Source organism: Trichomycterus rosablanca, chromosome 15, assembly GCF_030014385.1.
Source record: "Trichomycterus rosablanca isolate fTriRos1 chromosome 15, fTriRos1.hap1, whole genome shotgun sequence".
NCBI classification, from domain to species: Eukaryota; Metazoa; Chordata; class Actinopteri; order Siluriformes; family Trichomycteridae; genus Trichomycterus; species Trichomycterus rosablanca.
Genome location: NC_086002.1, coordinates 29,700,891 through 29,718,792, shown reverse-complemented (window position 1 = coordinate 29,718,792; position 17,902 = coordinate 29,700,891). Strand labels below are relative to the sequence as shown.

The following is a 17,902-nucleotide window of genomic DNA, read 5'->3' as shown; positions in this document are numbered from 1 at the left end:
CATAAATGAAGGAATGAATATAAATAACTGATTATGAATGACTGAATATGAATAAATGAATGTAAATGAACACATGACAGATATAATGTGATTGGATAACAGAGAGCAGTTAGAGATGCTGGGTGATGAAAGTGCAGCCTGGCTGAGAGAATCTTGTGATGTCATAATAAGTGTGTTTAGGAGACCAGAGAGCAGCAGGTATAAAAGTGTGGGTATATAAATGATCATTTATTGATTTATGCATCAACAAAAAACTTTTTGCACCAAAATCATTATAATTGTAATTTTTTAAAATGTGTTAAACATCAATATGTTGCTTTTATTTATTTATTTATGCATGAATGCCTCAAATTCACTACTATTGTCCTGGTACCCAAAAAGCAAGCAGCCAGGGGCCTCACTGACTATCGCCCAGTTGCCCTGACACCCATCATGAAGAGACGTGTTCTAACATACATCAGAGTCAACATCCGCACTAGACAGCCACCAGTTTGCCTACCGGGGAAACAGATTGCTTTTTGTGGACTTTAGCTCTGCTTTTAATACAATAGCCCCCCATAAATTGGTAAGCAAGCTCAGCAATCTGGGATTAAACAACACACTTTGCTCATGTATTCTAGACTTCATTATAAACAGACCGCAGAACGTCAGAGTGGGTAACCGCACTTCTTCCACACTAACCCTGAACACAGGAGTACTACAGGGCTGTGTCCTCAGCCCAGCCCTCTTCACACTATTCACACACGACTGCACACCCATCCACTCCTCTAACACTATGGTGAAGTTTGCTGACGACACTATAATAGGACTGATGGGGAATGATGAGTCCCACTACAGAGAGGAGGTTCAACATCTGGTCGGGTGGTGTACAGACAATAACCTGATCCTTAACCCACCAAAACAGATCATTGTGAATTTTAGTAGAACCAGAAAGACAACCCCCCCCCCGCCCCCTTATTTTCTTCTTGAGAAAGCTCAAAAAGGCTAAACTCCCCATTCAGCTCCTTGTATACTAGCTGCCTGCATAAGAGGGCTAGGAACATCATCAAGGACTCATCTAGCCCAGGTCACAGACTGTTTGTCCCCCTCCCATCGGGCAAAAGATTCAGGACAATTAAGACCCGAACAAACAGACTGAGGAGCAGCTTTTCCCCCAGAGCTGTAGTATCCATTACACCAAAACCCCCCACCCCCCGCCCAGACACAAACCCATAGCTACTGAGACGGCAAACCAAACTGTCTTGAACCCTGCCATCCCCAAGCTGCTATAAAAGCACAGATCACTTTAAACTCTGTATGTTAATATACCATTGTGCAATAATATTAATAATGATAATGATTACTACCTGTCACAATGTAAATAGTCTCCATAAATTAATAGGAATTATGAAGCCAAGGGAACTTCATGACAGCAGGGCTGAGTGGTGATTTAAGACAATGAGCTGACAAGAGCATGATTGAAATTGTAAATATTTAGAGCAGCTATATTACACAGAATTCATCTAATTTTACCTTTATTATTAAAAAGTCAACATTATTTACTGATTTGTACAGCATTGTTACCTGGTTTTCTCAGATGCAGTGTGAAAGTAGATGGGTACATTTTAATGTGCAGAATTTACACCCGAAATACAAAATGTAGACACTAATCCTTCAGAGACTCAGGATGTGTTGTTGTTTTTAATAAACTAGTTTAAAAATTACACAGTTATTTGAGATGTATGTGTAACCCACGTAAAGTAAGGTTATATTACAAATTCCAAAATTTTGAAATAGTCACTAATAAGTTAAGAATGTTAACTAGTTATGTTTAAAAAACTTGTGGGATAAATTAAGATTTTTAAAATGGTAAAAACATTCCACTTAATGCATATTAGAAAAAGGTACTGTCTCTTTAAGACAGCCCTGCAGCTTAGGAAAAAAAAAAAAACACACAGCCACAGGCGGTGTGTGCACAGACCGGAGCAGAGAGAAGAGGGGAGACATTTCGTCAGAGCTGCAAGATTTAGCCCGTTTCTTGCAAATAGTTAATTAAAAGTTCTAAAAAATCAGCTCTACAGGTGTTCACCACTCCAGTACCCAATTAGGGTGACAAATTCCCTGTTTTCCAGTGAAACAAGCTGGTTTTGGTGAGTTTAGAAGTTCTAACTCGTTGTCATATGTGAGTAAATTAATTTATGTGAATATTTGAGTGAAAATATGTTTTTTTATATTGTTGTTAAGTTGAGTATGAGTGTATTAGCTATGAGTTAAAGTTAGTTAAGTGGAGTTTTGTAAAATAACTGTTTTAGATCAGATCTAGCCTCCATTTTGTGAATACTGCTGAGCACATGGCACAATAGATTGCGAATTACTGCTGATATCACATGAAATGGACATTAATTGAGATATTTTGTGTTTTTTCGACCTGTAAAACAGGTCAGGTTTTTTTCCTTTTCTGAACTTTAGTCTCTCTTGCTGCTCGTGTTACAACCGAGTGTGAGCGAACCAGACATCAGATGGCGAGCCAACCCGAGGATATTGTGCCTGTTAAGCTAACTTGAACCTGTTCCTCCTGTACGGTAGGATCTGGATCGAATTGAGTTTTTGGAGTAATTGAGTTGTTTTTGGAGTTGAATGGAACATTTTTGATGTATATATACCTGATCTGAAAGAAAAAAAGGAACATTTATTTTGAAGAGAAAGAGGATCTTATTTTTCCAACTGTTCCTACATATTTTTTTGCCTCAGAACATTTAAGGTCACAATTTTTCTAAGAACATTGAGTGATTCTGAATAGACTGAGTCAAGGATCTTATTTTTTTTTATTTTGTATATTGGTCTAAAGCAGTGGTTCTCAAACTGTGGTACGCGTACCACTGGTGGTACGTGAAGCAGCACGAGGTGGTACGCCAGATAATCTCGGAAAAGTAAAAATATTTATATGCACCGAAAAAATTAATAATTTAATAATAATAAATAAATAAAAATATGATACAAAATGTGTAAATTACTAATAAAATCTGTTTCAAAGTTCTTATAATTCTGTTTTAATAAAATCAGTTTAATTAAAACGAATGTGTTTTTAAAAATTTTCGGGGCTACGCAGACACCGTACTTCATTACGTCTATACTTCACGTTCGCGGTTTCCATCTCGAAATTTCCGAAACGCTTTTGTCAGAGCAGATCTGCGTTTGAATCTCACTGATCTCGTTCCTGACATCACCAGGCTGCTCCGCTAAACAGGCGCACTCACTGTAATGGTCAGTGGCAACTGCATATATATACTAGTGATGAGTCGTTTGTGAACGATCCGATTCTATTGAACGCGAGACACACACACACACTTACATTCACATACACTAACACCACACACATAAACACACACTCGCACGCATGCATACTCATACACACACACACACACACACACACACACACAGAGAGAGAGAGAGAGCTAGCGCTAGTAGTATAGTGACAAATAATTGAGAAATAAACTATAAACTTGTTTAATTGTGTTAAATCTGATTATTTCATTGTGCTTATGTTTTAAAGCAGAAACAAACAGTCGCATCTCTGCACAAAAGAGGATTTTTTCTGAAACTTAATGAAATGCAACCATCTTTTTTTCTCATTTAAGTGTTGTTTGAATTAGGAACATTTAAGGCAAGGTAGCAAAATTTGATATTAATATCGGGGGTGTCTTATAGTTTACCCAGTAGCGCCTCCCGAAGAACGAAGAGCCATTTCTTTGAACAGCTCTTTAAAAGGAACCGAGCCAAAAGATCCGACTCCCTTCAAGAAGCCATAATTCCCATCACTAATATACACACACACACACACACACCTACACCTAATTAATGTGTGCCATATGTGGTTCTGTGATGAGAAACATAGGTGGTACTTGGAACTTTTGGTTTGATAATGGGTGGTACTTGGTCAAAAAAGTTTGAGAACCACTGGTCTAAAGAGTTACAGTGTTCATTTTCATACGGACTCTACTAATGTTAAGGTGTTTGGTAAATTGATATTGCATGGTATTGGTACTTTGAAGCTCCAAAGAGTAAGGGAAGTCAACCAAAAATTGTATTTTATTGTTTATTCCTTTGAAATCACAAAACTGTTAACCAATTTTTTTTTCTTTGTAAAGAGGGATTCTGTGAAACCTAGAAAAAAGAAAGAAAAAAAAAGTTAATTCATAACACTCAACCTAAGTAGAAGGAAAATATAATAGTAAATTGATAACATAAATGTACTTACCTTACTACTCCGTATACTGAGTAAAATTTGCAGTCCCGCTAAATAAACAATAAAGTTAATTAGGAAATACAACAAAATATATATATATCCCAACCTATAATTGATAATTGGACTAGTACATCTTGAATAAGACTTGTAACAATTATAAATATATATATTTAAATATATAATTAGGTGTCATTTTTTCTTTTCCTTGAGAACTAAATATTAAATTAATGACATTTTGTGGTTGTCTCTGATCATTTGTAATTGCACCACTCCCCCTACGAATCTAGAACTGGTCCAATAACACAACTCCTCCTACACAGGTGTTACATATGGGCCGCATAGTGGCTTAGTGGGTATACCATTAGTGTTTGTTCGTCATAAAAATGATAAAAACGGCATACTTACCTACCGAGAAATCTGAGCAACAAGAAAGTGTTCCTAATAAAGTGAGCTGTCAGCTGATCCTATCAACGAAAAACACACACATTTCCAACATGATATCAGTGAGAATAAAAACTCTCCTTCACGACGTGTAACGTGGGGTGAAATTAAATGTCGGACGCTTACTTGAAGAGCCAGGAAGCACCGCTGAGCAGCAGTTTCCCAGATCTCTGGGTCCCAACTCATGATGTGCTTAAACAGTGGATCCAGGAATCCTCCGTCCATCTTTGGGCAAGAAGAATAAGACACTTTTACTTTATGGCCACTGGAATGGAGAATGATCATAGGATGAGATCAAAGCTGCCGATAAGTCACTCACAAACTCGGGTGCAGAGTCGTAAGACGAAGACGACGAGTTCGTACAGCACATCGAGAAAGTTCAGCTGAAATGAGAAACGTTAAAAAGTATTAGAACAATCCAATATCAATCCAGCTGTGGAACTCTGGGGGGCTTTAGGTACCCCTATACAGAGAAACCTTTCTTTTTACCTGCATCTCGGACATCTCCAGCTCGATTGAGCTCCGATTGGCTGCTCCTCTTAGGAAGCGGATCAGAGCCTCGTAAGAGAGCTGCACCTCGAGCACATCCTGTCCAAAAAAAGAATCGCATTCTTAATACACACTGCTTCGTTTCTTTAGGTAACCGCTTCAGGTAACCCGGTGAGATCAGTCACCCGCTCGTTCAGGGTGGCTAGGTGCATCACCAGCTCTTTGCCGCTCACAAACAGCAAGTTCTGGAGGTGAACGCTGGTCAACAGGGTCTGAACAGGAGATGAAGCACAAGGTCAGAACACGAGGAAATCCGTAAGTGTGGTAACGTCCGGTGATCAGAGAGACGGGAGAGGTTCAGGGTGTACTCACAGAGAACACCTCACGGAGTGCAGGCAGCTTCAGGGCGACGTCTGCGATGCCGCAGTCCTTCGGGTGGCAGCTGGTAACGAGGTTAGAATGAATCTTTCTGTAAGACTTAGTCGGCCATGTATCAAATACCACTAAAATGACCCGAGGACGATCCTGACCTGATGAAATGCACCTCGCTCTCCTCGGGAGAAAGACTGCCCTCGTCGCTGCCCTCGGAGTCAGTCCCGGAGTCCATGTCCGGTGTTTGAAAGGTGGCGTTCTCCACACAGTGAGCAGCATCCTCCTGTCCGTCGGCCCACAGCTGGCTGCAGTCCCTGGTCACCTCGTGGAAGGTTTGCTGAAAATAAAACAAATATCAAGATGTTGGGCAAACCAACAGACGTCCGGGACACAATAGACGAGCTCTAACCTGTATGCCAGTGAAAGAAACCTCACTGGTGGTGTAGTAAGGGAAACCCTGCAAAAGAGCATCTCAACTTAAACTCAAAACATACGACTGCACACAAATCCTCATCTAATCGAAACGAAGCTGGAGGTGAATGATCTGCTCTTACAACATGATTTACACGGCAGCTCTCAGCAATGGTGAACCACCACTGCTGGATCTCTGACCCTTGTACCACACACACAGAGCATCGTCTGAGCTGCACTGACTATTAAACAAACACAAGAGCATAGATTAGTAGTCATAGACCGGATGATACGTTTGTGTCACAGTTGCAACACTGCAACATATTTGAATACCTCAGACCGAGAACGGTGACTTTCGCTCGAGAGGAACCGGATGATTCTGGATGCGCTCTGCAGTTCGCAGTTGCCAGAATGCTGTAAAATGACAGCACAGAGATCAGAAATCTTTCTTTTCGAAACATTTTCATAGCACACAACAAACACTCTAAACAATAAAAAAATCAGAGATGAGAGGGATCCTGAACCGCCACTGGGCCTCGACTGGTTTTTGAATTCATGGCCATTTAGGGCCTCCCATTAAACCCATTAAATTTCACTCACTAATAATGTGTCAGATGTAATGACCATGACCTCTCTCCCACCCCTAACCTAAAATACAAGACATACTACCGGAAGCACGGGTTCCTCTGTGGGCAGCGGGTCATTAGCCACCAGTTGCCAGTTTGGCATGTCGACCTTGAAAATGAACACACATATATACACACACACACACACAACAAATAAATATAAAGCGATATGATGTAAGTGTAGTGTCACAGTTTTATCCTGAATTAGACGTACCTGAAGATCACTGGTCTCATCCGGTCTTTCTTCGTAGTCTACAATAGAATAAAGTAATAAAAGAATTCGTATTGTTATTGTATTAATTTATTTGTGGTAGGTGCACAAACATTGTTAAAGCAAGTGGAGAATGTATATAGATTCATAATGTATGATCTAAATAATGCGTGTTCTGAAATAGGGCGTGATTAGAAATGAACTGTACAGTGTGCGACATTGGGTGTGTTTTGAAACACTTCGTGTTTATGTTACAATCTGGATACAAAGTTGCTTTTTACGGCAAATCACTCATTTCTTCGTTATTTTATTAATTAATGAATACATTTATCTATCAGTGTCCGGTACAGAACTGACTTTAGCCAACCAGAGTGCACAAAGCTTATTAGCTAACGGTTAATAGCTAACTGACCGGGGGGGGGGGGGGGGGGGGGGGGGGGGGGGGGGGGGGGGGGGTTTGTTTACCATTCGTGGCCGGCTGAGAGAGCTCAGGTGGCGGGTTGGTTCTGCGCCAACGCCGGTAATAAATGAAGCCGGCTGAACCCAACAGTACCACGCCAGCGGCGCACGCCACCTTCCTGAGACTTCCCTCAGTGATTTTAGGCAGGAATTTGCCAAGGTCCATGACTGCTTGTACAGTAGATAAGCTGTAAAAAGAGAAATCTACGGAGCTCTGAGAAACACGTCTGTCTCTTAGCTAAGCGGAGACACTAATGAGGCTGGTTACTAAGGGCTCTGCCTATAACAACCTGAGAACCGGTCACGTGCTCATCACCGAATCATTTCATGAATCGAGGAACGTGTCTTATTTCATTTTAGATATTTCATTACGTCTTAAAAGTAGATGTTTAATTATAAAACGAATAACAACTAATATTAATAATTGGTTTGATTCTACGAGTCGATCAGAATCAGCGCACCCATTTCACGCTACTACACTGAAGAGTCGATTCCTTGCCGTGTTCATTTCAACGAACCGATTCCACGGAACTCTCCAGTGCAGAAAGGGAGCGAAACGGGCATTAGCGCTTTAAAAACATTACAAAGCTTTTAATAATAATATTTACATAATACACTAAGATATTAATAATTTTTTATTCTTTTCAGGATTCTAAACATGCACAAACTTGTGCAAATTGCAATATTGTGCAAAGATGCAAGTGATACAGACACAGTAGTACAATACATCATTTAGTGCGTGTGCGCATGTAAGTTTGTTTATCAGTGTGTGTGTGTGTGTGTGTATGCGAGTAGTTAAGTGTCACAATCTAAGTGTGTGTGTGTGTGTGTGTGTGTGTAAATGTGTATGTATGCATGCATGGGAGTGGTTACGTGTCACAGTCTAAGTGTGTGTAAGTATGTATGCATGCAATGCAGTGTGTGTGTGTGTATGCATGCGTGCAAGTGTGTGGATCTCGTGTGTGTGTGCGCGAGGTAGTGTACGAGCATGTAAGTTTGCGAGTAGTTACGTGTCACAGTCTAAGTGTGTGTGTGTATGCACGCATGCATGGGACTTTGTGGGTGCGAGTGTGTGTTTATGTGTGTGGTTCTCTTGTGTGTGCGCGTGTTAGTGTATGTGCAAGTAAGTTTGTGTCTGTGTGTGTGTGTGTTCGTGTATGAGTGTGTGTTTGTGTGTGGTTCTCTTGTGTGTGCGCGTGTTAGTGTATGTGCAAGTAAGTTTGTGTCTGTGTGTGTGTGTGTTCGTGTATGAGTGTGTGTTTGTGTGTGGTTCTCTTGTGTGTGCGCGTGTTAGTGTATGTGCAAGTAAGTTTGTGTCTGTGTGTGTGTGTGTTCGTGTATGAGTGTGTGTTTATGTGTGTGGTTCTCTTGTGTGTGCGCGTGTTAGTGTATGCCCAGGAAAAAATGTACTGTGAAGTTTTACAGTAAAACTGTTAAGTTTACAGTTGAACCATAATAGTTCACAGTTCTACTGTCATTTTTACAGTTTGACCATGAGTACAACTGTGAACTCTCATGTTACCATGAAGTTCATTCTAACCTTTTCAGTGTTTAATAATATTGACTGTGAAGTTTACAGTAAAACTGTTAAGTTTACAGTTGAACCATAATAGTTCACAGTTCTACTGTCACTTTTACAGTTTGACCATGAGTACAACTGTGAACTCTCATGTTACCACGAAGTTCATGGTAACCTTTTCAGTGTTTAATAATATTGACTGTGAAGTTTACAGTTCAACTGTAAACATGATATTGTTGAATTGTGAAATTCAGTCAACTTACAGTTTAAAGTTCAACTAAGAATAGTTCATAGTCACCTCTTCTAATGTTTGATGTTTACAATAATTTACAGTTTAACTATGATCATATAGGTAAATGACAAGATACAAATATCAAGACAATAATAATGTATATAATATTTATGTATTATTTAAAGGATGTATGTGAATGAAAGGAGTGTATGTGTGTGGGAGTAAGTTAATTACATGACATGAAAAACATGTCAAAAAGACATTATTTACATCTAAAAAACTAGATGATTAACAATATTCCAATAAAAAAAGAATACAGCACAGATTTACATATTTAAAATATTACAAAAATACAAATAACCTCATGCAGACAGGACAAATATTACATTACATCAATATTACATCAGACAGATGACTTTATAACCTTTTATTAAGCCTATTCTGCGCAAACCTCTCTTCTACACACATCATGTCAGCCTGGACATCTGGGCATGCGCACATGCGCACTTGATTTGAGACCGTTATCTCAAACAAGTGTCTCGAGCTTCGCGTCAGGTGAACCGCGGAAATACAAATTTAGTCTCAGTTTCAGTGATTTAATTCTCACAAACGAGTCTGTTAAAGTCCGCGCTGTGTATCTGCTTAAAGATAAAGTTCCTGCCACATGTGTTATTGAGTCAGAACTTATTAAAGGACAAGAATCTGACGACGGTAATCTCGTCAACGGCTAAACTGTTATCTGGAAAGTGAGAAATGGATAAAAAGACGTTGGTGAAGCGGCGCCCTGCTAACATGCTAAACTCCTGAAGTTCTATGGTAAGTCAAAAACTTAAACAGTTTATAATAATACACAATAATATCTTTACTGTGCCTGAAATGTTATTAAAAATAAGTGGCCATATTAGAAAGCCGAAGATAACACAGGTCTCAGGATTCTATGTCTTCAAATTAGTTACTTGGGACGTTACTAAACTAAACCATTAGCATTAACAGTCTGTTAGCTGACGGTAGTTGATTGTGCACTTTTTAAATGCCTAGTAATGCTTGCAACGCGTTAAGACTGGTACAATTAGTACTTAGTTTATAGTGTTGTTACAGTGCTGAACTGCACTATAATAAACCTTTCACTTTGTATGATTTTAAGTGTACAGATAATAGTACTAAGAAATGAACATAGACAAGTTTGTTAATGCTTTTAATACTTCCTACGAGACAATTCACCTTTTATGTCTTATTTATACGCATATCTCTACATTAATTAAATGTGGACGTTAACCTGCAAGTTGCTCTTAAAATTGTAAGCCCACCAACAACCCAGGGAAAACCATGCATTTGTGCCACTGTGTTTAAGCTACTTTAGCATTCTGTTAACTACATATTTTAAATATGAAATTAAAAACAGTATTTTTATTTCAGGAAAATGGTCACGTCAAGGAGGGCTGCTGAGGTTGAGAGAGTCTCAGTGTCCGACAGAGAAGACCCGGGTATTGTAGATAACAGTATCTGCCTACATGCACATCAGCACATAAGGATGGTTTTCCATATTCTAGTTCATGATAGTAGCAGCACATTTTAGTACATTGCTTTACAACCACATCCACAGAATGTTACTGTTTTTGTAGATAACTCAGATAACTACATATTCTAAATCATTTCATTCTAGGACTATGCTGTAAAAGTGAAAATTACAAGGAGGCCTGGATCTCGGAAACTTGAAGTAGGTGCTAATTGATTTTTTAAAAACAGATTGTGTTTAAAATAAATTTTTGTTAAAATATGTAAAACAACTCACTTCTTTACAGTTTTGGTGCTGACAATGTCTTTTCATCCATCCATTCATCCACCTTTGTGCCCGCCTGCATATCTATATATGCTTAAAGCCCTGACTGTTTTCAGCTTCTGTTGGGTGTGTTACTAAATGCTAAACTGTGTACTGATTGCATAGCTGCTGATATTAATTGTTTGATTCTTTTTCTACTGTAGTAACTAGTGAATCAGACGGGCCATGCCAATCCATCTTAAGGCAGTCTGAGCTACTAAAATAATGAAATTAAAAAGAGAGAAGATCTGTCTGTGTCAGTGCTTTAGTGCAGATGAAGGTAAGTCATGTTTTTCAGCAATAAATATTTTTTGCACCATAACAATTAATGGTAATTAATGATACGCTTACCAAATATATGCCTTATGATACATCAAATGTAAGACATTGCTGATGAAATATATTAGGGCCCCTGTAGCTTAGAGGTGATGGCGGCAAATGTTTGATTATTTTTATTTATTTATTTATTTATTTATTTTTTTGCATTTTTAAAGGTGGCCGAACAGATTTTCCCCATGAAGGAGGTCCAGAAAGTGTACTTCACCAGCAAATTCAACAATGTGGACAAGCTAGGAAAACAAGAGGTGTAATTCATGTCACAATTCACGCCCCCACACACACTCAGACATAGGACACATCCAAGCACCCAATACTGCCATAATTAAATGCATAAGGAATGCTTATGAATTAGATTTTTCATTATGTATGTATAGAGTTTATATATAGATTTATACCACAATACATTATTCAGTTTATTTATAATTGTATATATTACTGTATAATAAAATTATATTATTGTATAATTACCATCGTAAAATAAATTATTAAGTGTAATATAATTATGTTATTATATAACAAATACAATCTATTACTATTATTTTTTATATTACTATTATTTTAATGCATTTAACATTACATTATAGAATGCCGAGTTGGTACATGTGTTATCAGTTTACCATTTAGAAGGAATCCTTACCAGTTGTTTTTGTGCCTGTGTTTGAAATTATACCGTTGCTGAATAAATGGAGTTGTGAGATCTATACATTGTATTGTATTGTATTGTATAATTAATGTCAAAGTACAGTAATTACAAAGTAAACTGTGAAGTCCAGGGTAAAACTGTTTACCAAGTTTACAGTGGAACTGTTAAACATCATAGTAAAATAATTAATCAGGCTTACAGTTTTACTTTGAAATTGTTTATAGTAGAACTGTGAAATAATTCAGTGTTTTACTGTGAAAGTTGATAGTGGAACTGTCAACTGGACTACTATGAAAGTTCACAGTAGAACCATGAAGTGGCCAAATTACCATCAAAATTTCAAAGTAGAACTGGAAAATATTTCAGTTTTACTATGAAATTTCACAGTACATTTTTTCCTGGGAATCACGAAATAGCGTTAAATAAAAATAAACAGAAAGACTTTTAAAAACATATTAGATTGTAGTTTGTGCTTTGTTTACTGCAGAGTCAGTTCGTGCAGGTTTATTCGCTTTTGAATGTTTATTAGCCGAGAACGAGATGAAAGAAACTGGAATGTCAGACGAATGTCCACTATAAAACCAGCAGGGTTAAACGCATTAACACATTAACTAGCAGACAACACGCAGCAAACATCCAACATAAAACCCACAGCAACACTAATAAGGAAGTTATAACGTGAGTTATGATGTTCTGATCCAACTACACTGAAACTTTGTGATCGACACGCTTCTTGCTGCTCTAAAAACAAGCTCTTTTGATTGGTCGGTAATTACGTCTATCTCCCCAGTAGTCCCGCCCCCTGCGCCCCTAAGCCCCGCCCCTGCAGCTACAGGTACAGATCTACGGTGGCCCGCTGAGTCAAAACACAATAACATTTACAAAACAAACGAAAGCTGACAACACAACAATAAGGAAAAACGCGAAATACAATAAGACAACACAACGACAATAAGGAAAAATGTGAATACAATAAGACAACACAACAACAATAAGGGAGAACGCGAACATATTAAGACAACACAACAACAATAAGGGAGAACGCGAACATATTAAGACAACACAACAACAATAAGGGAGAACGCGAACATATTAAGACAACACAACAACAATAAGGGAGAACGCGAATATATTAAGACAACACAACAACATTAAGGGAGAACGCGAATATATTAAGACAACACAACAACAATAAGGGAGAACGCGAAATACAATAAGACAACACAACAACAATAAGGGAGAACGCGAAATACAATAAGACAACACAACAACAATAAGGGAGAACGCGAACATATTAAGACAACACAACAACAATAAGGGAGAACGCGAAAATATTAAGACAACACAACAACAATAAGGGAGAACGCGAATATATTAAGACAACACAACAACAATAAGGGAGAACGCGAATATATTAAGAAAACACAACAACAATAAGGGAGAACGCGAATATATTAAGACAACACAACAACAATAAGGGAGAACGCGAAATACAATAAGACAACACAACAACAATAAGGGAGAACGCGAACATATTAAGACAACACAACAACAATAAGGGAGAACGCGAAAATATTAAGACAACACAACAACAATAAGGGAGAACGCGAATATATTAAGACAACACAACAACAATAAGGGAGAACGCGAATATATTAAGACAACACAAATGCTTTAAGGTGGAACGCAATTACATTAAGGGAACACAACGAAATTAAGGAAACACGAATACAAATCTACAACGGAAATGCTCCCGGTCACTAGAGGGCGTCTCTATCATTTTTTATCTGTATGAACACTGCAGCAAAAGAAGCAAGAAGAAGAGCAGCGTAGTGCAGAGCATCTGGCTTCGGTTTAACTTTAACTTTCAGTGATATAATTCTAAATAAAATCGAGCTTTTGATAAATTCACGTCAAACCATTTTTATACAAACACATCAATGTTTCTCACCTACTACAAACTATTTTTATATTAATTTTAAATAAAGATCAATAAATCTGATCATTTTATATTGGAGATGAATTATGCAGGTCTCGTATAATTTCATTTATTAGTACAAACATCAATGTTTCCCATTTACTAACAACTTTTTTTAGTTACATTTTTAGTTGTATTTTATTTAAATGTATAGTTAAGATGTATGATCATTGTACTGCACATCTGTATAGGTATATATGACAAATAACGGCTATATTACCTTATTTCATATAGGATAATTATAAATTATGGAATTATTTGATATGATTAAATTTATTAATGTAAACTATTTTATATTTACACATACAGTACATACCCCTCACCTACAAACTTCTTTACATTATTAAATCATTTATTTTAGTTTCTAGTTAAGATCAATAATTGTATAATATTTATATTTTACAGTTCTGTTCATTTATGTCATTTATATCATTTATATATATAAAAATGGTTTGACATTAATCTAATCAAATAATACAAGACTTATTTATTTGCACAATCAAATTATTATAAAAGAAAGACATTTTTTGTATTGTTTTGTACAAGGTTTGTAGTAGGTGAGAGACAATGATGTGTGTATATAAAAATTAGTTTGACATTAATACATCAAATTATATGACACTTTAATGGATTCCTTTTTCCGAAAAAAAAAATTAAAAGAATTTTTTAAACAATAGACGTAATCTTAAATTTAAAATTAAATTGCTTTTTAAGTATGTTGCCTATTTTCATGTGTAAAAATTAATAAAATAAGTCTTAGGTGTTTTTTCAAGCACTTATTTAAACTAGAATGCCGAATGTCAAACGAACGTAGAATATTACTAATGGGCATGAGTATGTACGCTTAAAATGATTAATGATAACTAACTAATACATTGTGAATATACTGTTAAATGGTTTATGACATTAAAACATGTTAAACTGTAAAAGCGTGGCACAATATGACAGTCCGTTTAAAACTCAAGTTAGTTGATTTTGCAAATATGTTAGAAATTTGGCAAGCTAATAGCTAAAGCGCTATACAGTCAAACCGCCGACACTAAAAAGCTCAATTTTATTTAGAATTATATCACTGAATGTTAAAGTTAAACCGAAGCCAGATGCTCTGCACTACGCTGCTCTGCTTCTTGCTTCTTTTGCTGCAGTGTTCATACAGATAAAAAATGATAGAGACGCCCTCTAGTGACCGGGAGCATTTCCGTTGTAGATTTGTATTCGTGTTTCCTTAATTTCGTTGTGTTCCCTTAATGTAATTGCGTTCCACCTTAAAGCATTTGTGTTGTCTTAATATATTCGCGTTCTCCCTTATTGTTGTTGTGTTGTCTTAATATATTCGCGTTCTCCCTTATTGTTGTTGTGTTGTCTTAATATATTCGCGTTCTCCCTTATTGTTGTTGTGTTGTCTTAATATATTCGCGTTCTCCCTTATTGTTGTTGTGTTGTCTTATTGTATTTCACGTTTTTCCTTATTGTTGTTGTGTTGTCAGCTTTTGTTTGTTTTGTAACTGTTATTGTGTTTTGACTCAGCGGGCCACCGTACAGATCAGTGTTGCAGCAGGCTGACAGATATTTGTTGCAAAACTCGTGGCGGGCAGATTTGAAACTGTGCTGCAATGTTTTTATTCTCACATCGAAAATAAAAGTACAAATTTATTTTTTACAGGTACAAATCTTTTTTACAGTTACAAATTTATTTTTTACAGGTACAAATCTTTTTTACAGTTACAGATTTATTTTTTTACAGGTACAAATCTTTTTTACAGTTACAAATTTATTTTTTACAGGTACAAATCTTTTTTACAGTTACAGATTTAATTTTTACAGATAAAAATATTACAGATTTTTTTTACAGTTACAAATTTATTTTTTACAGGTACAAATTTTACAGATTTCGTTTTCACAGGTGCAAAACTTTTGCTACATATTTACCTCCATAATAAAGGCTCCCCCGTCCCAAGTGTTTTTGTAAGATGTTGCAGGTATGAAATGACGACTTTTCTGGAACATAGGAACTATGAGACGCTTTTTAAAATGGGGCATGTAGAATAGAGAAAGAAAAAGACTAAACATACTGAAGTGAAAGGCTGAATGATGGACGTATTTAAAAGGGAAACTATTTGTACACTGTAAAACATTTCAGCCTCAATAAGTTATGTGAACTCATTTCTTCGTTTCAACTCAAATTGTCATGACAAGTTTTGGATTTTGAACTCAGGTTAATAAGTTTTCAGAAAATCTAACGTAAAATAATCAGTTGTCTTGACTACTTGTTAGTTTTTCTATGTTGTCAATGTTCATTTAACTCATGTCTGTAAGTTATCAGTTAAACAAAAGAGAAGGGGAAAGAGTGGGCTATTCCTATAGGTGGGCACCATTTTTGAGTTAGACAGAACAATAATGTTTTTTAAAACGTTAAAACAATGGGAGCATGGGGCTAACCATTTTTTTTTTCAAAGACGGAAAGCCATTAATATTAATACTGATAAAAACAAGAATAACACACATTATACCATAGTGGACTACATTTAGCGGCGGAGGGACACACCTGACTCTGGACAGTTTGAGGTAAATGAATTGCGGATTGCGTTTACTACTGAAAGCATCAATGGCGGGAAGCAGGTGAGTTTATCAATGTTTAAAATCTGTGTGATAAAAAGTGAAATTATGTACGCCGACCATTAAATGTGACAGAACTGACTGATTTACTCGTTTCGTTATGTTTGCCGAGGCCATGATCGCTTAACATTAGGTTAACAGTTAGCTAATACACCACTTGGGTCCATGGCAGATATTTTAAATGGTGGTTGTGTTGTTTTGTGCTGTAATGAGTATAACGGAATGTTAACTGGGGCGAAATAAACTTTGGTTTGCTTTTAAACGAAACGTCTGCATGCGTGCTCGGGTAAGCTAACAGTGGTAAAGATTATGTTAGCTAGCTAGCTAATTCATTAGCCATCCACTTTCAAAGGTAAATAACGACTTATTTTTGTGCGTTTTTATACTGTGTTGATATGCTGAGTGTTAAATAATTTGTATTTCTTTTTAAAGTTGTAATTGGGTTTAATTGACCTATGTAGGGATGAATAAAGAGACCTAAATACCTCACTATCCAGATAATAATTTTATTCACATACATTTTTGAGAACATAATTTAGCAGTCTTGTTTTTCTCTCTGCAGAGTTCTGAAGATCCCTTTCATGAAGTGGAAATGGTCAAGGAAGAATACAACAGCACTACAAAGAGCAGATTTATTCCTAAACAACGTTTATGGAACCTGTTTGCAATAAATGTGTTAAAACGTGGCACTGTTTTTATTTTGGGGACACATTGCCTTTTTAAAAGATGTACCAAGAGCCAAGGTGACTTATGAAATATTTGTTGTTTAAATAAATGTTATTTATAAACAGAAGTTGTAAGTTGATTCATTGTAAAGTTTAAAGAAACTGGGAAACATTTATTAGTCAAGTCTAGAAATGATGAACATAAGCACTGTTAACTTTAGACAATAAGTTATGTGAATATAGCTGAAGTTTTATGAACTTAAAAGTGTGTGTTAAAATAGTGAGGAATTGTATGTTTATTTGACTAGATAGCTCATTTTCTAAAATGAATAACATAAACATAGTAAGTTATTTTGACTCAGTGCATCAAGTTAAAACAATGAATAATCATTAGTTAAACAACTTTTTAACTTAACTTCTTGAGTTGTTACAACAGTTTTCTTCAAGTTGAGTTTACTCAGCTTTTTAAGGCAGCAGGTGAACTTAAGTTTCTGAGTTTAACCAACGTGAAATGTTTTACAGAGTAGCGTCTCTCGCTTACGGCCACACCACCCTGAGAACGCCCGATCTCGTCCGATCTCTAAGCAGGGTCGGGCCTGGTTAGTACTTGGATGGGAGACCGTCTGGGAATACCAGGTGCTGTAAGCTTTTATTTTATCCTCACACATCTTTACTTCAACCTCCTGCCAAAGGAACCGAACATTTTCTTTTTTTCTTCATCATCAAAGCAATACGTGAAGAAAAAGGCCAGCTGATACTTTCATTCTGAGTAAAACACTTATCCATGCTGGCTGTACAAAAGGAAATTATTTTGTCAATATAACTTTTATCATTGTTGTTTTTATTATTATTATTGC

The 17,902-nt window shown here is 36.6% G+C and overlaps 1 protein-coding gene, 2 long non-coding RNA genes and 1 pseudogene across 3 annotated transcripts; 3 read left to right on the top strand and 1 right to left on the bottom strand.

Annotated features, from left to right (window-relative positions):
* The first annotated feature begins 1,959 nt into the window (after positions 1 to 1,959).
* Positions 1,960 to 2,981, top strand: LOC134329130 (uncharacterized). Its single transcript, XR_010014786.1, has 2 exons — positions 1,960 to 2,129; positions 2,419 to 2,981. It is a non-coding gene; the product is annotated as an uncharacterized LOC134329130 (long non-coding RNA).
* A 1,096-nt stretch (positions 2,982 to 4,077) lies between these two features.
* On the bottom strand, positions 4,078 to 7,400 carry LOC134328479 (uncharacterized). Its single transcript, XM_063009572.1, has 15 exons — positions 7,241 to 7,400; positions 6,779 to 6,816; positions 6,608 to 6,673; positions 6,272 to 6,352; positions 6,082 to 6,180; positions 5,937 to 5,984; positions 5,686 to 5,864; positions 5,528 to 5,597; positions 5,341 to 5,427; positions 5,156 to 5,254; positions 4,986 to 5,049; positions 4,793 to 4,891; positions 4,631 to 4,689; positions 4,238 to 4,275; positions 4,078 to 4,143 (listed from the first exon to the last, which is right to left on the bottom strand). Exons 1-12 carry the CDS (start codon positions 7,398 to 7,400, stop codon positions 4,860 to 4,862), a joined length of 1,023 nt encoding a protein of 340 aa, XP_062865642.1. The 3' UTR covers positions 4,078 to 4,143; positions 4,238 to 4,275; positions 4,631 to 4,689; positions 4,793 to 4,859.
* A 2,091-nt stretch (positions 7,401 to 9,491) lies between these two features.
* Positions 9,492 to 11,846, top strand: LOC134329120 (uncharacterized). The gene is made up of 4 exons (XR_010014775.1): positions 9,492 to 9,801; positions 10,402 to 10,702; positions 10,969 to 11,084; positions 11,299 to 11,846. It is a non-coding gene; the product is annotated as an uncharacterized LOC134329120 (long non-coding RNA).
* Positions 11,847 to 17,580: 5,734 nt separating this feature from the next.
* Positions 17,581 to 17,693, top strand: LOC134329657 (5S ribosomal RNA; annotated as a pseudogene).
* Positions 17,694 to 17,902: the final 209 nt, after the last annotated feature.